The sequence below is a fragment of the Chelonia mydas genome, chromosome 11, assembly GCF_015237465.2.
Source record: "Chelonia mydas isolate rCheMyd1 chromosome 11, rCheMyd1.pri.v2, whole genome shotgun sequence".
NCBI lineage: Eukaryota > Metazoa > Chordata > Testudines > Cheloniidae > Chelonia > Chelonia mydas.
The window spans coordinates 1,611,033-1,635,603 of record NC_051251.2 but is presented as its reverse complement, the minus strand read 5'-3'; the positions used below and the strand labels follow the sequence as shown (position 1 = coordinate 1,635,603).

At 52.4% G+C, this 24,571-nt stretch overlaps 1 protein-coding gene across 2 annotated transcripts; it reads left to right on the top strand.

Moving 5' to 3' along the window:
• The first annotated feature begins 999 nt into the window (after nucleotides 1-999).
• Nucleotides 1,000-23,918, top strand: RETREG2 (reticulophagy regulator family member 2). Of its 2 annotated transcripts, XM_037912996.2 has the most exons (9): nucleotides 1,000-1,208; nucleotides 5,549-5,655; nucleotides 12,182-12,212; nucleotides 13,083-13,218; nucleotides 14,771-14,855; nucleotides 16,686-16,823; nucleotides 17,289-17,383; nucleotides 18,485-18,620; nucleotides 19,717-23,918. In XM_037912996.2, exons 1-9 carry the CDS (start codon nucleotides 1,015-1,017, stop codon nucleotides 20,439-20,441), a joined length of 1,647 nt encoding a protein of 548 aa, XP_037768924.1. In that variant the 5' UTR covers nucleotides 1,000-1,014; the 3' UTR covers nucleotides 20,442-23,918. The 2 variants fall into 2 exon arrangements, with proteins under 2 accessions (XP_037768924.1, XP_037768925.1); XM_037912997.2 differs by lacking the exons at nucleotides 12,182-12,212; nucleotides 13,083-13,218; nucleotides 14,771-14,855.
• The last annotated feature ends 653 nt before the right edge of the window (nucleotides 23,919-24,571 follow it).

Below are 24,571 nucleotides of genomic sequence, written 5' to 3'. Positions count from 1 at the left end.
GGAAGTGGCAAAGGGATTAAATGCCACATTCTGGGCCCGGGGCGGGCGTCAGCCCAGTGGCTGAGAGGCCTGCCCAGTAACCAGCGGGGACTCGCATTTCCCTGCCCTGCAAGCTGCCTCTTTTGGGCACAAACTCACCCACTGCGAGCTTTGTCACAAGGACATCCCGGCCTGCCGCAGCGAGATGACATTTGTCAAACCCCCCGCCCCAGTCAGATTGCAGTGGGGGGGATTGGGGCAGCCGCCGGAGTGGTGGTGGCCCGGCGGTTCACCCCCCTGCCCGGGGAAGGAGTGAGTGAGGGACCTGCTCCGCCTGGGGCACCCCTGGGAGCAGACATGGCGGAGGCACTGGCCAGCCAGGCCCTCGTCTGGAGGTGACCTTGGAGGGAGGAGGAGGGATGGCCCTGCCAGGGAGACTGGGCCCAGCGAGCCGGCTGCTGACATCCCTGCTGGAGGGATCTCCAGGCTGCAGCCCCCGCCCGGGGCCCCTAGCAGCCCCCCCCCATGGGCCCCACAGCAGAACGCGGGGCCCAGCTGCGCGGCCGGCTCCCCCCCGCCCCGCTCATGCTAAGCTCATGCAAGGGGGCGGGGCTTGGGAAAGACACCAGCGCCCCGCCCCCCGAGACAAGAGCAGCAGCTCCGCGCCCGCCGCAAGGAGCACGCATGCGCCGTTGGGAAAGGGTGCGCCCGCCGTCGCGCGACCTCTCCGATGAGGGAAGAGCGACACCGGAGCACGCGCAGTGGGGTCAGCAGTGTCACGTGAAGAGGGCTACCCCCTGCAGTAACACGTGACGTGACGGGGGCCTGCCGGGCCGGGACAGGTGATGTCGAGCCGTCCGCCGGCGCATGCGCAAGGCGTGCGGCCGGGGTCACGTGCGGAAGGAGCGCCCCCCCGCCTCCGGCCCCTGTCACGTGGCGCCTGCGCGCCCCAGCCGGCCTCAGCGCGCGCGGCTCCTTCCGGCGGCGGCTGGCCCGCGCCCCTCCCCCGCTGCTGGGCGCGCGAGCCGAGGAGCCATGGCGGGCGGCGGCCGGGCGGAGGAGGCGGCCGGGCCCGAGGCGGACGCGGAGGCCATGGAGCGGCTGGCGGCGGCGCTGAGGCAGCAGCTGCGGGGCTGGGAGGCGGCGCTGGCGGCGGCGCAGCGGCTCCTGGTCTGGGAGAGGCCGCTGCACAGCCTGGTGACGGCCGGCGGGCTCGGGGGGGCCCTGTGGTGAGCGGGGGGGGCGTGAGGCCCGGGGGGGGCCCTGCGGTGAGCGGGGGGGGCCATGGGGGAAGCAGCAGGAACCGCCCAGGAAACCCGATGCTGCGTTCAGACTGTTTCTCTGGGGAGATGCATTACAAATCTTGTCCATTTGTGAAGTGTGGGGCTCTCTGCCCCAATGTAGGTGCCTTGTCCCTTCCACACGTATGCCATCTCATGGTGATGCTGCTGTGGTGGGAGAGTTGACATTCTCTCCAGAGCTTGGTCAGTGCTACTTGTTCAGAAAAACCTGGCGTTGCTTTAGGTCTGGGTGAGACGAGTGTTTTGCACCCTCTCCCTAGGGGACTGAATGCAATATCACTTCTGGGCAGGGACAAGTGCAGCCCTGTTGTAGGACAGGAAGAAATGTGGTCTGTGGAGTTCTGCACTGTGCCCTGCTGTTGCTCTCTTCTCTAAGGTGCAGATCCGAAACTGCGGCCAGGCTGCATAGCTCAGGATAAGGCATCTTGTGATGTCACTGGGAGTCTCAGAGGGCTGATCAATTTTATTTAAATTTAGGGGATCCCTGGAACTCCTGGCAAGTTGTCTATGTGAGTTGGGCAGAGTTCACATGTCCCCAGCTTGAGGCCAATGAACCAGTTTCCTTTGGCTTAATGGCCAGTATAAAGCTGGGTGTGAGTTGTTCAGTGCCCAGTTCTATAATTCTCTCATGCATCAATTGCCAGGGTGTATTCGCTTCATCATCTTTATAGAAATCTAAAATTCCTGTTTTGAAGCCTGTATTTAAGTGCAAATGGAACTTCAAGTGATGTTGCATAGAACCTCATTTCAGAAATCATTTCTAAACACACTTTGGGACATTTTCCGAGAAACTGGATGGTCTAAAGTGAGAGAGGCTTGAGGGGAGACTAAAACAAAGCATAGAATGACCCGCTATCCCCAAAGCATCCTGCAGGCTAAATCAGGGCAAATCTCATGATTGTCTCAGAGCAGAAAGTGTGTGAGAACAGTGGGTAAAGTGCAATGCTAGAAAACCATTGTGGGCAGTTGCATGCCGATGTTTACAAGATAATGCAAGCAGTGTAAAAGGGAAATGAAGTTGAGTTGCTGCCATACCGCAAAACCATTGCCATGTCTAGCAACGTTAGCAGCATCTAGAATGATCCAGTGCAGCATTAATGGAGGATGCTGCAGGTTAGGATGGAGGTGCATTAGTAGAGCTGTCGTGAGGACTCCAGAATTAATTAATGGTGTCTGTGGGTCACACTGGAGAGGTGCTGGCACAGTGGGGTGGTGAGAGCTTGCGCTACCTTTCCTAGTACAAAGTCTCACCTTGTTCTGAGAATTAAAATTCTCCAAAATATTTTTAGAAGACCAAAGTACAAGACTTTTCTGTCCCTATTGCATGTGTTTAATAGCTGATGTGATTGCACTTCTCTTGGGATTAACTAAAAAATGGCACTGTATACTCCCAGGGGGAATGTACCTAATGTGGGAGACTGTAAAAAATCAACAGTATAGTGAGGCAGGGAGGGAGGGAGGATGAATCAGCAAATACACTTCACTGTGGGAACATCCAAAATGTGCCCATCCAGGAGTTACACTAACATCTTGCCAGCTGGCATCTAACTTGCTTAAAACAGTCCTTTGCATCTGCCCTGAGTATGGGGGGTGCGAACCATGGGTAGAAGGGGTCCCAGCATATAGTACGCCATCTTGTCCAAAGAGGAGGCCTCTGCGCAGATGTTCTTTCTGTCTAATGCTCCCTTGGTCTATGGGCTGCACTTCTGTATTCAAGATGAGGTCAGCCACAGTACCTAACACAGAACTGCGTGGCTTGTGTTTAGCCTGGAGTAACCTTGCTGCTTTCCTTTGACAAGCGCAAACAGGCCTCTCCCTGCTGCCAGGGAGGTGCCAAGAGGTTCTACAGGATTTGTCTATGATGATAAAGTGCATGCTCCTGCTGGCAGCTGTAGCTAATTGGAGCCTCGCCCAGGCATGTTTCTAGTTAAATTCTTTGTCCTTGCTATATTAGAGCACTTCATCCCAGGGTCACAGTAGGTTAGTAACCCTAGTAATGTTCTGGGCTGGAAGGAGGCGCTACATACCACCTTGGTCCCGCCACTAATTGATCTCAGTGTTTGCGGACCTTGATCTCTTGCTAAGCCTATAGCTGCTCTGTATTTCTGTCCTGGCACATTCCTTTCACCCTGCCCTGTGGTGCCTGCGTGTTGTTCTCCCCCCCACACACGCACACAGCAGCAGCATTAACAAATTTGGAGGATGAGTGGCAGAACCAAGTTGTGGACTGGAATGAAAAACATCCTGTTTACTCATGTAAACAGTGAGTCAGGTTTTTTGGCAAAATGTTCAGTCTGTGGTCTTCCAAATAGAAAAGGACAAAATTGGTCAGAAAATCTTACTTGTTTTAGATGCTGAAACAATGAACAATTGAATCTAAAATTATGGGAAGAAAAAAGGTACTTGACCAATCACTCATTTAAATCATCTTCTATTACTGTTCCCTCTTCCTTAAAATTACCCAGCCTGAAAGTGCTAGAACTTGCTAGAAACTTGCATAATATGCATCGCCTTAAATGACTGTGAACTAATGTGCTGAATATAGAGGGTAAACCCAAAGCAGAGCTTTGGAGCTGGAGCTGTGCTGCGAGGCTGGTGTGTTTGGGAGACTGATGTATGAGGAAAGATTAAAGGAGCTAAATATGTCTAGTTTGGCTAAGCGACAATTACAATGGATTAAATGGGGTGTGGGACACAAGTACATGGGACACAGAATGGTTTGAGTGCCACAGGTGGGGGAAGGCCTGAGTACAGTCCCACAGGGGCTATAATTGGAGATTGAGCTGAAATTCAGAAAAGAGACATTTAAGGTGAACAGTAGGAAAAACTTCCTGAGCTGGTATGTTTCTAGCTGTAGAATCATCACCCGGAGGGAAGAGATGAGAACTGTTCTGTCTTGGGCCCACTGAAGGGAAAGGGAGGTTGTTTTGCCTGGCCTTTGATAAGACCTAATCTCTCTCCTGAGCTCTCTGACTTCTGATTCTTTGGTTTACCCTGGAGTTCAGCTCTCTGTTGCTCTGCACTAGGGGTGGCCAACCTGAGCCTGAGAAGGAGCCAGAATTTACCAATGTACATTGCCAAAGAACCACAGCTTCCCCACTCCCCCGCCTCCCACCCACCGGCAGCACCTCCCCCTCCTTCCTGGAGCCTCCTGATCAGCTGTTTTGTGGCATGCAGGAGCCTCCGAGGGGGCAGAGCGAGGGCATGGCAGGCGTTGGGGAGGGGGCAGGAAGGGGTGGAGTGGGGGCAGGGCCTGTGGCAGAGCCGGGGGTTGAGCAGTGAGCACCCCCTGGCGCATTGGAAAGTTGGCACCTGTAGCTCCAACCCCGGAGTCGGTGCCTAGACAAGGAGCCGCATATTAACTTCTGAAGAGCCGCGTGTGGCTCCGGAGCCCCAAGTTAGCCACCTCTGCACAGTGAGATGCGTGCACCTCCTGGTTATCAGTGTTTCTAGTGCACTTCACTGTTTGAGGTTAGTCTCTTGATAAGTGATTCCGTGCTCCCGGGGCTGAGAGCACTTTCAGCCTGAAAGCATAGAGGGCGAGGAGTGTATTTCTCCCTCTTCAGCCTGTGGCTGGCCCAAGGATGGGGTTGCCGAGCTCTGGAGGGAGTCTGGAAGGAGACATTAACCTTTCTTTGCTTGCTGCTGGGGTGTGAGAAACCAAGAAGAATGGGGCTGGAGTTGGGGGGTGGCGCCTGTTTCATGAGCACCTTTTGCTGTTGAATTTATGAAGTGTTGATTTCTGCCTTGGAGGAGACAGCCCCTCTAGCTGGGGGTGAGCATGGATCTGTGGGGCTGTTGGGTACAGGCCAGAATGTCAGTGAGGGAGACGGGAGACCCTGGGATCCAGTCCATTTACATCAGCTGAGTGGTAGGGCTGCACGTGGCCCATACTTGGATCAGTGCAGGAGAGGACCAGCAAAAGAACTAGTGTTTGGGATCAGTTTTCTGTTGCCATCTGATGCAATCTGAGGATGGTTTAGAAACCGATGTATCATCTGTCACCACAGCTCTTTTCAAAACTGAGCTAGTCTTCCCAATGCACCTCCTAAGGAGTCAGTTAGAACAGTTTGCATTTACAGTGTGTAGTGCTGTGAGGATTTGTACTTGTGCAGCTGTCCTTACTTTACAGCACGGGAAGCAACTCTGGCATAGAGGGGGGAGTCTGTCTGCCCACAAAGCAGCAGTTATGGATTCATCTTAGTCACAGGCGCTCACAGCATTCTTCCCAGTGCACCAGCTAATAACCGCTCTGTCTGGTTTCCCAGGTTGTTTTCCTCCACTTCTCTGCGACCTCTCTTTCTCCTCAGCATCTCTCTGCTTGGAATTCTCTTGCTGGAGAGGTGGAAGCCCAGGTTCCTCTTTGACTTCTCTGGTAGGTGATGCATATTGCTGTAGCTGGGGAATCATGGGATGAGGTTACCACGGCTGGGTTGTGGACGAATACTGGTGTTCCCTGACTGGGTGACGGGAGCTGCAGGCCCCTTCCCTTCCTTCAGGGCCTTGTTCTGCTGCTGCTGCCTCCCTTGCATGGAGCGCGCTCAAATCCACAGACCGGCTTCTGCAGACTCCGTGGCGGGTTGGAGCATGTGCAAAGAGGAGGCAACAGTGGCTGGTGCAGTCAGAGTGTCTGTCTGGGGATTAGTACAGCTGCCTCAGTCCGTTGGAAGTTGCTGACAGCAGTTCAGTTTGATGGGGCCTGGCGAGGCCCAGCCCACTCGGATACGCATGTCAAAAGGACAGTGACTGGGGTGGTACAGTGTGTTTCTGCTGAACACGAGGATTATTCTGACTCCTGGTCTCCTCTGCCAGTTCAACGTCACTATGTTAATCCTCCCTTTTTCTGAACAGAGTTCTTCAGCTTCCAGGGATCTGTGTCAAACAGTCTGCAGTGCTGTCCTTTCCATAGGAACAGCCATCCTGGGTGAGACCAATGGTCCAGCTAGCCCAGTAGCCTGCCTTCCAACAGTGCCCAGTGCCAGATGCTTATAGAGAATGAACAGAACAGGGCAATTATCGAGTGATCCATCCAGTCTCATCCAGTCCCAGCTTCTGGCAGTCAGAGGTTTAGGGACACCTAGAGCATGGGGTTGTCACCCTGACCATCTTGGCTAATAGCCATTGCTGGACCTAGCCTCCAGGAAGTTATCCAGTTCTTTTTTGAACCCAGTTATAGTTCTGACCTTCACAACATCCTCTGGCAATGAGTTCCACAGGTTGACTGTGCGTTGTGTGCAGAAATACGTTCTTATGTTTGTGTTAAACCTACTGCTGGTTAATTTCATTGGGTGACCCTTGGTTCTTGTGTTATGTGAAGAAGTAAATAACACTTTCCTCTTTGCTGTCTCCACATCAGTCATGATTTTATAGATCTCGATAGTATCCCCCCTTAGTCATCTCTTTTCGAAGCTGAACAGCCCCAGTCATTTTAATCTCTACTCATATGGAAGCTGATCCATGTCCCTAATTGTTTTTTGTTTCTCTCCTCTATCCTCCTTTCAATTATAATACCTCTTTTTTTGAGGGGGTGGGGGGGGTGACCAGAACTTCATGCAGTGTTCAAGGTGCGGGCGTACCATGGATTTATATAGTGGCATTATGATATTTTCTGTCTTATCTAGCCTTTTCCTAATGGTTCCTTCTAAACACAATGCAGAGGGCGAGAGGCAGATTCCAGACACGAGTGTACATTGCCAATAACATAACAGACAAAACCGATGTGTTTATCCCAGGCTGAGCCACAATCACCTCGTTGTTGTTCAGGAGAGAGGCCTGCACTCCATCAGGAACAGTCAAACCCGGATACAGCCATCTCCGGCCGCAGCAGGGTTGCGGAGAGGATAATGGCATGAACACAACAGTATGAACTGTGGCTAGGTTACTGTATTTGTTGTACAAACCAACATCTGGCTTCCAGCTAGTAAGTAACTGGGATCATTTTGCACATCGTGGCCAGTGTATTATGGGGACTCTGTCAACATCAGACTCGGGCTATGTCTACACAAGTCACTGCAGCTACGCCGCTGTAGTATAGACACTTGCTGCAGGGACAGAAGCGATGTCTCCATTGCTGCAATAAATCCACAGCCTTGAGAAGCGATGGCTAGGTCTCTGGAAGAATTCCTCTGGGATAGAGGTGTCTATACCAGGGCTAAGGTTGGCTTAACTATGTCTCTCACAGGTGTGAAAAATTCACACCCCTGAGCAAGGCTGATCTAAGTTTTAGGTGTACACCAGGCCTCAGAGTAGCAGCAAGGAAGAATATTCAAACAAGGTGTGATTGGTTGCCATATAGTTTGAGCCCCTCCTTCAGCTAAATTTATTAAATGGATAGACTTTAGGAAACAGTTCTGTATGAGAGGGGGCCCGTCTGTGTGTGCATGCGCGCGTGTGTGTAAGATGGGCTATATGTGACCTACTAGGTTGGTGACTTAAAGGGAGCTCTCACATGCAGCCCTGATAAGATTATCTAGGCTGTAAACATTTTTTCAGTTGTATTAATCGCTTCATTCTTGTTGCTGTTTGTTTACTCTGTGCACTTCATTCAGCTTGGGCAGTGAAAGTAGACTGGCCAGTTTCTTGAGCACTAGCATGATGCTGTTTTTCCAACACTGCGGGGAAGAGTTTAAATGTTTAAAAATACCCCCCAATCCTCCAAAATGCCTATTTGCATTAGGCTTGTTAAATCCTTTAGTTAACAGAATTCTGGCTGCCCTTTATAACAGTCTTACAGAGGTGGGAGAGGGGAAGACTTTTCCTTCAAAAAAGAGCAGATCTAAAGCCATCACCTTCTCACACGGCAAACAGAAACCAATGCTGGAATAGTTATATAACACGAAGCAGAAAGGGAGCCAAGAAAATCAGTGTTAAGACTGATCCCATGTCCTTGACTCTCAGTGCGATAGCCTGATGCACATCCTCCGTCCTGTTGTCCTGACTGTTGCTGGACAGAACTGCTTCTCTCTGAGTTGCTTTCTTCCCCACAGGCTTCACCTAAACCAGTCCATGGGCTGTTCTGTCCCCTCACTGTTCACTGTGCTGCCCTCCTGCTGCTGCCAGCAGAGGGCAAATCACCTTCCTGATTTACCCAGTTAGGTCACAACCTGGATTTCAGTGCAGTCTGTTGTACCAAATTTCCTTAGCTCCTGCAAGGGAAGAGCCGTGTTCCGGCACCAAGGGGCCTCCTAGTGCGATGTGCCACAGCTGAACATGTAATGGCTCTTGTCTGAGTCTGGCCTCCAGCTTAAACACAGAATGGCAGCCTGGTAGCTTCATGCTTTGTATTTCTTGCAGAGCAAGAAACAGGTCAGTACAGCACCTGTAAGAGTTTATATATATATATATATATATGCACACACTCCTCAAAACCAGTATGTGACAGTCTGGAGCATCATGGGAGACTGAGCGTCCTCAGTAATTCCACTTGTGGATGAAAGCTGGTACGAAACATTAGCTTTTATTCTTCAGAGACTCACCCGCCACAGTCATGGATCGCAACGTGAGCACAGAGAAGCACAGCGTGTTAGGAGTCGTATCGGAATGGAATGGGTGCATTCTGCGCTCTGTGGCCATGTACCTACACCAAACATGGCCACTTCCCCTTCTTTCCATTCAAAACTAACTCTTGGAATGTCACAGTAACATGAAGGTGCTTCCTGCAATTAGGATCAAAGAGGAATCATTACTGGATCACGATACAGAACCGAGTATGAGAGAGAGAGAGACACTTGCCTCCAGGATCTTGTGGTCTGTTAGACCAAACACACAGGAACCACAATCTGCTGGCTGACCAGACGACAGGCAGAGCTGAAGGAGGTGCAGATCATTCCTGCATTCTTTTTTTTGTCTTGATATTTAAAGTCTATGCATAAGTGTACAAGGAGGAATTTGAATAAAGTACGTGACTGACTGGGAGTAGGGTGAGCTGCATCTGGGGTTAGCACCTCTGCCTCCACCCATGAAGTTCACTTCTCCAGGGGTCCAGATCTTCTTGTGAATGGAAAACACCTCAAGTCACACTCCAGCACCAGGGTGGAGGTTTGGCTCAGTAGCTGCATTCTGTATGGACAATAACTAGGACACAAATGAATGCCTGGTGCTCTTTTAAAAAGGAGGCCTGCTTTCTAGCTGAGTTTGCACTGGGAATTTCTAAGAGCTGAGGAACCGCAGGTGCCATCACCTGACCTGAATGCTGGCAGTCGTGTCTCTTCAATGCAAACTGGTGTGTCAAGCTGTGCTTACACTGGGTTGTAAGTTAATATAAATATTTACAGTGAAATGTCAGCAGGACGTTACTGTTCTGGACAGATGTTTAAGGCCTGCTGGCTGTCCTGAATACACTCTCTAACCTCCCACTGATTTAATTGGGATGATTGCGGATGATATCTCAGCAAGGAGAGTGGGGATTTAAAAACTTGCTCATTTGAGTGGTCCCAGCTCCTGTGTGAAGCTCTCTCCAGCTTTGCTGTGAATGTAATCCCTCTCTTGGCTCTGCAGTGCATTGGGGTGGCAGCACGCAGAGTGTGCTGCTGTAAGAAGGGATGGAAACTACTAATTTTAAATGAGAGCTTGAATTTTGCCAAATATGGCAATATCTGCAGAAGACCCTAACTCTGTACAACCTGCTGTTTTTTCTTTACCAGTGGATTTCTGTTGCACTTTGGTCGGCTGCAATAGACACCCAAAATGTACTGTCATTCTGCATCTCCCAGAGACACCATATATTTGGAGCTGGTTTCAAAATCATTCAGAGTCAGCAGTTCTGGAAGGAATCATCTCATTCCCTCTGTGACAGCCTGGCACCCCAATATTCACCAAAGTCATGTGGCACCCCAGGGGGGACACATCACACCCTCCATTGCCATAGATTGAGTAACTCTACATTGCTTGCGGCACAGTCTGCTGCACTGACGGCCTGCTGCACTGACGGCCCTGGGCTCCTGTGGAATTTCACAGCCCTGGTGCTGTGCCTCAGGAAATAGGAGAGGTGGCAGCGGTCGGCCAGCGCAGTATCGCTTGTACGATAACAGTGCAGGCGTTACTTGGCTGCATTAGCTACCACCTAATGCCGCCAACAACAGAAAGTGCCGGTGCCAAACACGACTTCCGGAGTGATGGTGGCGTAGTGCAGGTGGTAGCTGCACCTCCAAGAGCTGGATTTCTCTGGCAGCACCTTTGAGACTTTTCAGCATGGAGCTGGGATAGCAAGGGGTTTTTGCATCCACCACAAGAGAGAGGTAGACTCCCAGCACAGCAAATCGGCTGAATTACTAATGCTCACATCTTGTGCTGTGGCAGAAAACCATGGCTCTCGGTGTGTGACGGCTGAGCTGATCAAATAGCCACCAGAATGCAGCCTGGCAAGGAGAGTGACTGGGCAGCTGACAGCTGATTACGGGAATCTGGGTCACAGACTCGAAGGATTGCCCCCTCGCCTCTGCACGCTGTCTCCCGCTCCACTGCACTGCTCAAGAGCTGGTCGGTTCGGCACTTACAGCAAAGGGAAGCGTTTGACTGACTTGCCTACCGCTGTCGTTTCCAGGGACAGTGTACGGCGAGCAAATCTGCTAAACAGAACAGCTTTCATCTCTGCATCGGGAACACTGGCGAGAGTTAAGTCTGAGAAGTCCAAGTCTCACTCAGCAATCACCACTGGGAAGAATGCTTATTTCCTTTTTGCATCTCACTCAGCAGGGGAGTGAGACTGGACTAGACCAACCACTTCCACTTCCTGGTTGACAAGATGCTGGGGAAAGATTCAAAGGCCCTTCTGCTCATACAAGGTTTAGGAACCTGTTTTTTGCATACAGCTTGAATTCCCGGCCTAAATTCAGCTGACAACAGCCCTTTATTTGTATTGCACTTTTTGGATGCTTGAGAAAAAAATCCCATCGGAGCTTGGAGTTGTGGAAGCATCAGGAAATGCCTTCAGCGCTGCACAGAAGCCCTTCTTCATTGTCCACGGGTCTGCGTCCCAAACTGGGCTGGAGAGATGCCTTGGCCAGTCAGCATTTGTCAGATTCCCAAGCCCTTCAACTGCCTGACCTACATCTGTACAGTCGGGCCCTCGGCACCTTGGTAGAACAAAGAGTAAATAACGTCGATTTCCCAGTGGGGTCAGTGCCGCCAGCAGGACATAGTTACACCCAGGAACCCCGCAACTAGTGAATTATACAGCAGGTCTGTGCTATTTGGTACCCAAGTGCGGGGAGGGGGATGTTTTTAGCATGCAAACATCCTGCCATGACATGCAGAGAGGAGCCTCCTCGGAACACTCTCAGCAGATGAATCTAGGGTGGCAGGTGCTAAAGGAAATGCAGCACGTAGCTGACAGCCCAGGGCATAGTCTGAACCATATTCAGGGACTTCGCTATTCAGTTTTCAAACAGTCTCTGAGCTCCTCTTTTGCGGAGCTCAGGAGCATCATTGGTGTCTTGTCAGGAGTTGAAGGAATGCACCTGAGATTGCAGCTGCTCTTGTCTTTAATATGGTGTTGCAGCCTGTGGAAGCGACTGGCCCCAGCATGCAGGACTCCATGTCAATCTGTATTGGTGTCTCTAGTGGACACGGAATCTGTGGCCTGACTGCATTGCCTGCTGGGGCCTGAGAGTTGCAGCCCAGCTTAGGACAAGTGCAGCCACTGGCCCCATTACAGAGCTTCGTGGGCTCAGTCTGGGCTGTGTGCAATGCTTTGGCCACTCTGGTGTTGAAAGCTAACCTTTACCAGGACGCGTTCCCACTTATCTCTGCACGTAAACACATGCAAACCAAAAGCCATCTCTAGCCTGATTTCTAGATGCAGGGAGATCCCCTGGCTAATTCTCTGCGCAGCTCCTAGCAATTAAGCTGTCGTGTTTTATTTTTCACTTGGCTAACGAATCTTTCCTGCTCTGTCCCTACAGCACAACCCTCGGAAGAGCCAGGAGGGGACAGGTAGGCTCACTTGTGCCCTCTTGGGAAAGGGGACAATGGGGGTGGTGAGGTCAGTGTGATACTCTCGTCTGTCCTTCTCTCTGCCTGGCCCCCCCTCCTTTGCTCTCACTCAGGATTGCTCTCCACTACCACTGCAGTGTGTTTGTGTGTATGGTTCCTGAAGTGCCTGTTCTTTGGCTGACACACAGCAGGGTTTGCAATGGTTCCTCCTTCCGCAGTGGGAGCCGTTTGCTTCATTTGCCCAGGAACAGCATTTTGAGATTCCAGGAAACCTTGATACCCTTCAAATGTCTGTGTGCTTCTGGCACTCAGGATGTCCAGGATTTTTCCCTAAAGCTCACGCCGAGAGGATCTGTGCACCCTATTTTAAGACTCCGCAGAGAGAAGGGAATCCTTGGGATTGGCTTTTGTAGAGTATATGAGCCACCTGTAATTGCATGCTTCCGGCCCCCAGTGCTTAGCCATTGGTTATGGGCAGCATGGTCACTCTGCGTTCCAGGGCATTTGTTACCCGGGACTGGATGCTAGGAGCTCCCTGAGGGTTAATTGCAGCTGTGCTGCATCACCTCTTGACCAGTGGCGTGGGGATGTTGCTGTTTGCAAAGAGGTGCTGTGTTTTGCAGCAAGGTGCCTGGGCCCCTGCTCTTTCAGCATGGTTCAGCTGTCCCTCTTCAGACCCTGTCTGAAGTTGGAGTGGGGTTGGCAACTCAGAGAGGCATCATTAGTGAAGTTAAATTTGAGATGCACCCCATTATTATGAAGCCCTTGAAAGGGAGCCCTGCTTCCCTGTGGCTGCTGTACCCCCCCCCCCCCCCATGAAATGGGGTGTGTTGAAGGTTTGTCCTCTTACACTTGTATCTGTTTCTCTAGTGAGAGTGTGCCGGCCGGAGCACAGCCTCACCTTCTCAGTGTCCCCGAGCTGTGCTCTTGCCTGGCTGAGAGCTGGGTCACCTTCAGGTTGTACCTGCAGGAGCTGCTACAGTACAAGAGGCAAAACCCTGCCAAGGTAAACGTGGGCCATGCCACTCCCCCCTGCTGGAGGTGTTCCTCTTGTAGTCAGGGGCTTCTCAGATGACCTGGGGGATGGGAGGAATCTTAGGGCAAGATTTACACTGATACAGCCCTTCACTAATGATTGCAGGTGCCCTTCTCTCATCGCACTCCGCCCAGACATCAGGAAAGGGAAGCTTTGCTAATGAATTGTGTTCCCAGCACCTGTGAGCTGGGGCCGATCTTAACCCCTTATGGGAATGGCCAGCCCTTTGTTCCTTGATTTATAGTCTGAGTAGGAAGTTTGCCCGATTATGGCTTTTGCCCTTTCATAGGCTCCGTTCAGCGCTGGAAGCTGTTTGTATCTCTCTTGCAAGCAGCACCCGCAAGCTGCTATTCTCCAAATCCACAGTGCAGGGTGTTCAGGGCTCCTGAATGCGTGAAAGAATCTGGCATAAATCTAGGGGTTGATGGATGTGCCAGATGTTGTTCGGAGAGGAATTTCCTCTTTGTAGCCAGGTCTTGGTTCTGGCCTGCCTTAGGACCTCGACTGTCACCAAAGGTCAATGACATCCACACAGGCTATCTTTGTAGCAGACTTGGCAGAATCCAGTACGCTCAAGTTAGAGAAGCAAGTGGGTTTTACTATATTTATTTCCATTACTGGGTATACCCACTTCTCAGACAGATGACTCCACAGTTACACCATTCAGCCAGAAGGGGGGAGAAAGGGACTCAAGACAGATGCCATAAATTTAAAGTCTGGTCTCCTCTAGTGTTGAGCTTGAATTAGTTAGAAGATGAGACTCAGAGTGCACCAAACTCTCCTAGATGGCTTCCTTTACTTGGCGAACCAGTCTTTCAGCTCTGCTGAGCATTGGTCTCTCCAGCCCTGACCCCTTTGACAGACCTCCAGTACCCTAGAGCCATCATCTAATCTGCGAGAAGGGCCTGTGCCCCTCGCAAAGAGCAGAAGAGTCTTGGCTGGATGGTCACACACCCACCAATTTTAGATGAGCCATGCTGGGGGTGGACAGGGCACCATGGATTGTGAACAAATCCTCTCACTTCTCTGTGCCTTGGTTTCCCCATCTGGGTAACGGAAGGGATAGTATAGACTCCTCTAGAAAATGTTAATCTACAAATGAACAGCACTATCTAATATAATATATCCTATCTTACTTCCAGGAGACCTTGTTGAACTTCAGAAGTGTGACGGTTTAGGACATTCCCAAAAAGCTTCTTTAGTGGGGGAGGTGGGGTGTGGTCACAGGTTCTTAGGTTTCGCTAGGTCTCCTCTACACTGACTTGCTTTTTTGCACTTCACTCTGCTTTTCCCCAGTGCTGGGAAGTTTGAGTTCTGACCATCAATGGTGGGTGCTTAGGACAAATCTAGGCCAGAATAAGCCATTGGGTTGGGTCAGGCTTTTGTGGTTTAAATTTGCAAATATTGTTACAATATTTTAAGGTGAGAAATGGCGCTGAGCGAGTCTCTTGCACCAGCTGCAGGGATGGCGTCTTTGCCTCTTGTCTGTTGTTTTGTTCATCCCTCACCTCTGTTTCCCCAGTTCTGTGTGAGGGTCTGTTCGGGGTGCCTGATCCTGGCTATGGTCGGACACTATGTTCCAGGCATAATGATCTCCTCTATCATCTGTGAGTATAAGTGGCTCCTTGGTGACTTTCCTGAGTCATTTGATAAGCTGTTAGAAGTGTGCTCACAAGTCTTTCATATCCCACAGCCCATACCAGATAAAGTGACGTGCGTAACTCCTCACCTCCCTGCCACCTCAGCTCGTTCGCTAGGGTACTGTTTATGTAGGCCCTACACTGTGATGCAGTACAGCACAAAGCCAGCAGAGGGAGCCAAGGTCAACCAATGAGCCCTCTTCCCAGATCTGCACCGTTCTACATGCTCAGGGATTGTATGCAGTGTAGTTATAGGTGCATTGCCCATGATAATAGACAGACAGACAAGGTGGGTGAGGGGTCCAGTTAGTCCAATAAGATATTACCTTACCCACCCTGTCTCTCTGACATGCTCAGTGAAGCAGATGTTCCTGCAGGGAAGCAGAGAAATGCAGTGTCACTCTGAAACTTCAACAGAGAACAAATCCATGTCTGCCAGGCTTGAAAGGGAAAAGTTGCTGGGGAAAGAAAATGTGTTTTCAACCTTCCCAAAGCGTTACAGGCAGCAGGAGGTAAAATTGGAAGGAAATGTAAGTACTTGGCTATCTTAAGATCACCCTAAAGAACTTCATAATGTAGTCAGAGCAACAGTTTGGAAATTTGGAATGCTGATCTGCTTTCTCTTCCTCTGCTCCAGTGGACGTGTTAGCTTATCGGGTCACTCAGGTGTTCGGCACACTGGCTTCCAGTTGGGGCACAGCCTTGCTTGTAAGTCCTAGGTTGCTGCTGCCCTTTCAGAAGTCAGTCACTTTAATTAACCCCCATCTATAGCTCCAGCTCAGAGGTCAGAAATGAGGTGTGTTGGTTGAGCTCAGGCTTTGTAATAGCAGGGGTGTGACAGGTAAGGACTGCTGTGCATTGGCAAAGCCGTTTGTGGATGAAAGCAGCCCTGGAATAATAGGGCGGAACTGCAGATCAGGAGTAAGGTGGATTGGCAGACCTGTAAGGGTGAAGCCAGTGCCATCAGACTGCTCTTCAGCAGACATCGAGTTCCATTCCTGGTGCTCCTGTGCCTGGCTACTGGGAGAATTGGCCTACTGTTTCTTTCCTAGTTTAAGAACAGCCACAGTGAGTCAGACCAATGGTCCACCCAGCCCAGCATTCTGTCTCTGACAGTGGCTAATGCCAGGTGCTTCACAGAGAATGAACAGGACAATTATCGACTGATCCATCCTCTGTTGTTCAGTCCCAGCTTCTAGCAGTCGGGAGCTTTTAGGGACACTGGGAGCATGGGGTTTCGATCTGGCCGTTTTAGCTAAGAACTGTTGATGGACCTGTCCTCCAGGAACTTATCTAGTTCTTTTTTTAACCCAGTTATAGTTTTGGCCTTCACAACATCCCCTTGCAATGAGTTCCACAGGTTAACTGTGCATTGTGTGAAGAAATACTTCTTTTTTTTTGTTTTTAAACCTGCTGCCTATTCATGTCACTGGGTGACCCCTAGTTCTTGTGTTATGGGAAGGGGTAAACAACCCTTCCCAGTTCACTCTCCACACCCTTCCTGATTTTATATACCTCTATCCTATCCCCTCTTAGTGATCTCTTTTTCAAGATGAACAGACCCAGTCTGTTTGTTCTCTCCTCATATGGAAGCTGTTCTATACCCGTCCTCTTTTTTTGTTGCCCTTCTCTGCACCTTTTCCAATCCTAGTACACCTTTTAGATCAGGTGACTAGAAGTGCCTGCAGTATTCAAGGTGTGGGCATACCATGGATTTATACAGGGACATGATATTTTCTGTCTTATTGACCCCTTTCCGAATGGCTAACCTGCTCTGGGTTCTCTCTGCATTTCCAGTGCTCAGCATTCTGCTCTGGCCATTGGTGGTTTACCATGAACTGATCCAGAGGATGTACACTCGGCTGGAACCTGTCCTGATGAAACTGGACTACAGTATGAAAGCAGAAACACTGCACCTGAAGCACGACAAGAGAAGTAAGGCACTGCCTTTTCTCTGTTCTCTCTGCCTTGGCCGGCTGGAAACCCAGTTTGGCTAAAACCGGCACTGGCAAGTAGGAATAGGTGTGGAGTGCCTGAGAAATGTCCACCATAGCCGGGGGGAGGGAGGATCATCTTAGAGGTTACGACTATGGGTGATGGGGTAAAACTGAGCAAAGGAAAATTTAGGCTGAATATTGGGAGTATGGGGAGAGACTGCTTGGCAGTGACCTGTCAAACAGTGAAAGAGGTTCCTAGGGGAAGGGGTGAGAGCCCCATTACTTGGGACGCTTAACTGGGCCGGGCAGAACTCAGGCGAAGGGACTGAAGGGAACAAACCTGGCTTGGCTCTTTGGGCAGGGGTGGGGATGGACTAGATGGGACCCCGCAGCTCCTTCCCTCCCTTTCCAGGATTCTGAGCCCGGTGCCACTCAGTGAAGTTTCTTCCATTTCCGCACACAGAGCGCCAAGGAAAGAGCGAACCCATGGCAGGCGATGAGCCAATGGCGGAGACCGAGAGTGAGAGTGAGGCGGAGCTGTCTGGCTACTCCCCAGTGGTAAGGGCCGCAGAGGAGCCATGCGGTAGATAGCCCTCTCTTCCCTGCCAGCACCTCCCCAGAGAGCTAGGAAACAGCGGGTTGGTCAGAATGCAGCCACACTGGTAAGCAGCAGCAGAGCTGTCCAAGCTGTCCGTGGCCTCTGGGCCCTGGCAGGGATTGGAAAGTCACCAGTGGGTGCTCAGGGATGGATGCGAGCTGCTTCTGTGGAGGGGCTGTGACCAAGAGCCTGCTTGTCAGGTGGCCCCGGGAGCAGTGTGGTGGAGTGCAAAGCCCAGGGACCCTTGTGGAACTGGCGCCCTTGAGCCCTGGAGTAAGGAAATGCCCTGCCCTGCCCTCCCTGACCCCTTGAGCCAGTGACTAGAGTAGTCCCCATGGGCTCTGGAGGGAGTCACGCTGCACCTGCCTCTGCTGGCCTGCAGGCACCGGTGCTGGTGGTACAGACAGCTTGCTATTTCCTGGAACCCTAATCACGCCCAGGGTAGAGGGTCATGGAGCTGTTCCCCACCACCCGTGCTTGCTCGGCAGATGGGAAATGTGTAGTCCCGTTTATTTCCATGCTGATGGGGTGATCAGGGCGGGCATCTGGTTTTGCTGCAGCTGCCAGTGGAAGGAGAAGCTGGGCTGGGAAGTGGGAAGCTTTGGGTCACATGAAAGTATCTGCAGTGCCCTCTGCTGTTGGGTGTGTGTGTGTGTACGGATGTCTTTTTTGGCGTGGCCTGTTGGCAGGACTGTGAAAGGGGGCCCTGCCCTTTGCCACAGTGGTGTTCTGTAGCTGCCGCAGGAGGGGAGAATCCCCTGCTGTGGGGATTTCTAGGGCTTGTAGGAGTTACACACGTGCTTTTCACTGGGCCCTCCATGTTGGGCGCTGGCAGAACGCAAACCCATCCAAGCTCGCTCACTCCAGAAGCAGCAAGGATGAGTCTGTGGCTGGACAGTGTCATGATGGTTCTGCCCAGTCCCCGGCTCATACAGTATGAGAACCTTGTGTGACAGTTCATCTGGCAGATAACTTCTGCCGCTGCGGCTCTGGTCTGTGCAGAGGAGCCAGCAGGAAGCGCTGCCAGCTGGGCACCCAAACCTAACTCCCCTCCGCCACAGGTGGATGTGAAGAAGACAGCACTAGCGCTGGCGATTACAGACTCGGAGCTCTCTGACGAGGAGGCTTCCATCCTGGAGAGCGGGGGCTTCTCTGTTTCCAGGGCCACCACCCCACAGCTGACTGATGTGTCTGAAGGTATGTGGTGATCGTAATTCCCACCCTCACCCCACCCACACTGTCCTGAAACAGCTGTCTGGTAGGAACAGGCCATCACTCTCCCTACCCCTGGAGCTGGGACAGGCCCCTGGAGGGCAGGGGGAGAACCAGGCTCTTTGCAGGGGGAAAAGGGCCAGAAGGAAGCCAGGAGACCCTCGCTTGGCAGTTAAAGTGGCATGCCCCATCTCCCCAGTCACTGGACTGGGCGTCTGTGTGTTGTCATTTCTGGGTGTTTGAAACTCTCCCAGCTGGGCTGATAGTCCAGCCCCCATGGTGATGGGCTCTGTGCAATTGCTGCCTTGGGCAGCGAGGCGTTAGCAGCCACACATCTTGTCATGGCTTCCCCGATAGCCATGACTGCTCCGGCTGTCTGATCTCTGCTGCCTGCATGATCCTGCTCCATGCCTAACTCTGGAAAGGGAGGCAGCGCAGTCCTCAAAGGCTCTGCCAATGAGCAGAGAGGCAGGCAAACCCGGCCAAGTGATGACATGTGCGTGGCGCTGTACGAAACAAAGCCAGAGGCCTTGCCCCGCAGCGCTCCCTGGCTCTGACTAGGGCTGTGTGGTGGTGACGACAGGATCACAGGGCTGGTTGGGTGTGTGCAGGAGGAGTCGTGGGGACTGGGTAATCTACGGGAGTGTAGCTCGTCAGACACGTCGGGGTGGGTTTGAGGGGGGATTGAAAGGGGAGAGGGTGGAAGTGTGACAGGAGTTCTAGGCATGAACAGGCCCAGTGGCAGGTGGAGGATGGCAAGAAGGGGGTGGTCAGGTGAGCCACCTGCTCCGCACATCCCACATGTGGGGCAGAGTGAAAGGAAGTGGCTCCTAGGCAGGAAGAAGCTAAATTGTGGAGGAGCTTGAATCCAAAGTCATGTTCCTTCAAGCACTCTTCTCGTGGAAGTACAGGGCAACTCCCTGCTTCCACACTACCCAGGATGGAACTGGTGGGTGGAGGGGGCAAAGATCATCTGATCTCTCAGCTGGAGCAGGCAGAGTGCAGCCTGGGTCTAAGGGAATGGGACTGCGGAGAGTGGGAGAAGTTGCTGGTAATGCCATTGCCTGGCTGTGCCTTTCAGACCTGGATCAGCAGAGCCTGCACAGTGAGCCGGAGGAGTCCTTCGCCAAGGACCTGGCAGAGTTCCCCTCCGTGGAAGAGTATCATTCCAGAGACCTGGGGCCACAAAGCGACGACGATGCCTTCGGGGTGCCGCTGGGCCCCGAGCTTGCCCATGCTGCCCACGAGCTGGACTCTGCGGAAAAGGAAGCTGTGGACTCTGACCTCTCCGTTCTCCATCTAGCTTCTCCTCTCCATTTTGTAAATACGCACTTCAATGGGAACGGGCAAGTGGTGCCAAGCAGCACAGAGCCGCAGACTACTGCTGCCCCCGGCCTGGGCGTCTGCATCGATGTGCTAAGTGAAGAGATCGTTGCCACTGCGATCACTACGGTGGTACAGAACACCCTCTCGGCCCTGCTGCGCTCCTCTGAAGCTAGTGAGGGGCCTTCCCTCTCCGAGTTCCTGCCCACTGAGCCCGAAGAGAAACTGAACTTCCAGGCACAGCTGTCAGAGACCGAGGTGGTGGGGATGGAGCCTGCAGCTCCCCCAGAGGAGGAGGGGGAAGTGGATGACTTTGAGCTACTGGATCAGAGGGAGCTGGAGCAAATGGATGTAGAGATGGGGCTTGGAGGAGAGAAGGAAGTGCAGGAATTGCCCATCGCTCCGGTTCCAGTTTCCTCCTCGCCTGCAGTTTCCGAGCTGCCAAAGCGAGAGGATCCAGAGGAGGCCGCGTCTTTGTCTTAGGTCGTCTCTGTCGCCCCCTCTTTCCTCGTCGTCCCTGGAAGGAAGGAAGGATGGATGGACAGACGGACTCTTGCAGCGATGTCCAGTCTGTTTTAGATATTCATGTTGACCAGGATGGCAAAAAGTCTGTGTTAATGTGCTGTGTCTGGAATAACCCGTCCTTTCCATCCTTCCCAGCCCAGCCTTCCTCAGTCTGAGTGAGGGGAGGAGCCAGGCTGCAGTTGTAACACCAACCCCAGCAAAAGCTTCCTAGTGATGGTGCAGTATTTTGGTCTGTCTTCTGTTTGTCTTTTGTTTTGCACGCAGAGTACTGAGCTAGATGTAGCTGCTGCTATACCCACATCCCTGGTAGGACAGATGCAATCTTATTTTATTGGGTTTTTAAATGGCTAAAAGTGTAAATAATTTTAAGTGTCTTTGATTCAGCTGGATGGGGGGAGGGGAAGGAAATACAACTCAGATCTCCGGGTGCAGGGGAAGTGAGAGGGGGAAGAGCAGAGGCAGGCTGCTTCCTACCAGAAAGGAAAAGGTGGGTGGATGCAGGAAGGGACCTGCGAGGCTGATACCAGGTTTTAGTATCCCTTCCATCAAACGGCACGTCAGGCATTTCCCTGTGTGTCTGGCCTGAATTATGCTACCTGTCCGCGTTGGAGACCACTGCTGTGAATGGAGCAGCTTCTAGGTCTGGATCAGTTGCTCCTTGCCCCTATTCTGGTGCGCCCCAGTTCTCTCCTATCTTTAACTCTGCGGCACACAGATGGCTCCTCAAACCATCGTGCTCTAAATAAGCATGACCAAGCCAGACCCCTGAGTGCTGCTTTCTCTTGTCTAGTGTCTCGCTGTGGCAGCTGGCTGGCTTTTCAGTGGCTTGGAAGGAGTTTATAAACTTGGCTTGTGCAGCAGAGAAGAGTCTGATTGTTTTATGTGTGAGGCTGTTTTGTGGCCCTAGTCCGAGGGGCTGCGCAGACAGTAATTGTGTGAGGGGGACCCCCCAAAATCTTTAAATTTTTAAATAACTAAAGGTGGTTTTTAGGCAGTGTTCTGTAATCTCTTACTGCACTTTACGTCCCAAGTGCCCCCTCCCTCGCCCCAGGCCGGGCCAGTACAACGCCACTCTGCCACCTGTCCTTGGCTCGTCCCTGCTGTGAGCACCTGGCATCTCTGTTCCAGTCACTGCTGCCCAGTGAACCTGCCCCTGCTCTGGCAGGGCTGCCCTAGCTGGGCCTGGGAGCTTTCAGGGCGGTGCGAGGGACTGAAGAGCCGCCTCCGATCCTGTCCCCTCTAGCAGTCCTGTTGGAAGCACCTCCCGTTCTAGCCCAGTTGGGTACCCAGAGTGTACCGTGGACGAGGTTCTGGTCTCGTGTCCATCAGGAGGCTCTGCTCCCTGTATCGCAGCCACAGGCCATCCTAGCTCTAGGCCCTGCCTTAAATGGCTCCTATTGTGTTCCTGGAGCAGGGAATGGGCATCCCTGGCCGTAGCTCTGGCCTGGGAACAAGGGAGGCTCCACTGACTCCACGGGGGGAGCTGTAAACCGACGTGGCAGCTTCTTTGCACAGGCCCTGGGCTGGAGGCAGCAGAAATGTCTCAGCCAGCGTGTGAAGGCTCAGCACGTACCCTTGGCAGTGTCTAGGTCTGTTCGGGCTAGCTCTGTCTCCACACAGGCAGCGGAGCACCGCAGGAAAATGTGGAAAAGGCCTCTGTGTAATGGTGGGCTGTGGGATTTCGGGCTCTGCCTTGGGCATATAGGCCAACACGCCCAAGAGCAAGGCTGCCTGGAGCCCTCCTGCCTGTCGTCGCACCTATTACATACAATCCCTCTGACTTCCGTAACCCTCGTACTGTCTTCATGTACCCCGGGGTCTGGCTGAGACTGCCCGAGCAGGGAACTGAGTTACTGCTGGGGGATCTCTGTGTCCTCCTTGCACGTAGACTCTGCAGCGCGAGGGGTCCTTGGCTAGCGGAAGTGGAGGTGTGAGACTCTTATGTATGTACAGGGCTGTTGCAGCCTCTATCAATTCTTACTTAGGGTGCTGCAGTCAAGGAATGTATGGAAAGTGAGAGGCTGCACGGCTGTGGCCACCAGTCCCTGGAGTATGGGCCCAGGGTGGGAGTCTGTCTAGCTTGAGTGCAGAGGCAGGATGCCTTGCCGTGCTCCCCTGCTCCCCAGCCGGCATGCTCTGTCCCAGAGCTGAGACCATGTCAGCTCGTTGCACACCCAGGCACAGCCCCTTGACGGGATTTATCTCATAACTGACAGCAGAGCTTTTAAATCAGCAGCGACTTGTGCTCCAGAAACGTCTCCTGAGATCAGAGGGCTGAGAGAACCAGGGGATGGGAGCAGAGGCCCAATGATGTCCTTGCTACACCCCTTGGGCAGAGCATTTTGGAGCGTTCTCTGGCCCCACGACAGCAGCTGAAGCTGGGCTTTGGCTGTCCCTCTGTATTGTGTGTGGGCTACTCCCCCGTTTCCCTGTTAGCGCGGGACAGGGCACACTCCAGAGGAGTTGGTAGCTCTGTCACTGTTTGCCTAGATGGACACTTCTGCACTCTGTGTGACTTCCTGCTCAATGGAACATTCCATGGGAGTGGTGGCTTATGGGCCTATGAATTCTTTAATGGTAGCCCCTCCTGGCCTCTTTCGAGCTAGGACGATCTGCTTTCAGATCCCAGGTTTGGGAAGCATTAGATTATTTATTGAGTAGATAATATAGAGGCACTTCCCAAAAACCTCCTCCTAGCCCAGCAGATGCCAAACTGGCCCAAATGGAGCCTGTTCTCACCCCCTTTACCAGAGCAGTGTAGCCCCTTGCAGGCGGTGCTCTTCCTTGGAGGACACCATGTCTCATGAGGGTGGCTGCAGCCTGCTTTGGTGTAAATTAGATAAGCTCCTGGTAGGCTTCCAAAGCAACATGTGAGCCCCCTTGTCCTGCATTGCACTGGGAATCCCGGGCGCAGCAAAGCATCCTGCGTTCTACCGGGCCGTGTGCATGGCCCACGCGGCAGCCGCCCACGTTCAAATGGTGCTAACGTGGTTCCAAAAAGCCCCTGCCAACGTATCCAGTGAACAGGCTGCTGCGTGTCGCTAACCCAGGCATTGTTGCATGGTAGGAGCACAAATGGGTCACAACAATTTGGACCCCAAATTTTCTTTCAGGATGTGGGGAGGGGAAGGGGTCTTGTATGCTTGTGCTCGTATGCCCACCCGCTCCCTGAGAACTGTGTCCGCAAGAGAATATGAGGCACCAGTGCTGGTAGCAGTGGGTGGCTTTTCATTGCTGGTAGGTCTGCAGGAGACCTGGTGATAAATGTTGCTCTTCCTAATAACATCCAGGAAAAGGGGCGGGGGGGAAGGGGTCCTTGTAATCCGTGTTCATTCTATGGCTATATTTAAAAGCAAAATGTAGAGTTTGTAATAAAAAATAAAAACAAAAAAAGGTAGAGGAGAAAGTTCTGGGCAATAAAATTTGTTGGCTGAATGTGGTGGAGTCTTTCGAGCTCGTCTTGCAGACATCCCTCTTGCGTGGGGTGTCAGTCTGACATTCAGCACCAGGCATGGGGGGAGAAATCACTTCTTTTCAGATGCCTGTCTGTGGCGGTACTGTACACGCAAACCAGAGCTAGCAGCGAGCGTCTGCTAAGACTCGAGGTGTGTATCTGCTGTTGGGGTGGTGTGGGCAGCCCCCCAAGGGAGGTAACAGGTTGGGGTGGGGCAGAGCCAGCTGGCAAGTGGCTGGCTACCAGCTTGGATTCTCTTCCCGCCCCCTGCATCCCCCCCCCCCCTCCCCCAATCACTCATTGCTCAGAAAAACCCCTTTCTGTTGCAGTTGCTCAGCCAGCAGCCTTGGAGAGTTGTTACAATGACAATGAGGGGATGGGAGAATATGGAGGACTCTCAGCTGTTTGGTTGTGTCCGCTCAGCATCACTCTTCTTGGAAACCTTGGCAGCCTCTACTCTGCAGTGGCCTAAGATGCTCTAATGTCAAGTTCCTCCGTTACAGACACCTCCCCAGTCTTCGACGTTCTGCTGGCCAGGAAATCCCCAGGACAGCCGCTACCAGCCTTGAGAAGCTGCCGTCTGGAATCTGGGCCCTGAGCCTGCTGGGCCTGGGCAGGAGCAAGGCTAGAGCTG

Coding starts and splice junctions, on each gene's coding strand:
- RETREG2 (XM_037912996.2), top strand. CDS start 1,015: ATGGCGGGCGGCGGCCGGGCGGAGGAGGCGGCCGGGCCCGAGGCGGAC. Junction 12,213..13,082: donor GAAGAGCCAGGAGGGGACAG/GTAGGCTCACTT, acceptor CTGTTTCTCTAG/TGAGAGTGTGCCGGCCGGAG. Junction 18,621..19,716: donor GCTGACTGATGTGTCTGAAG/GTATGTGGTGAT, acceptor TGTGCCTTTCAG/ACCTGGATCAGCAGAGCCTG.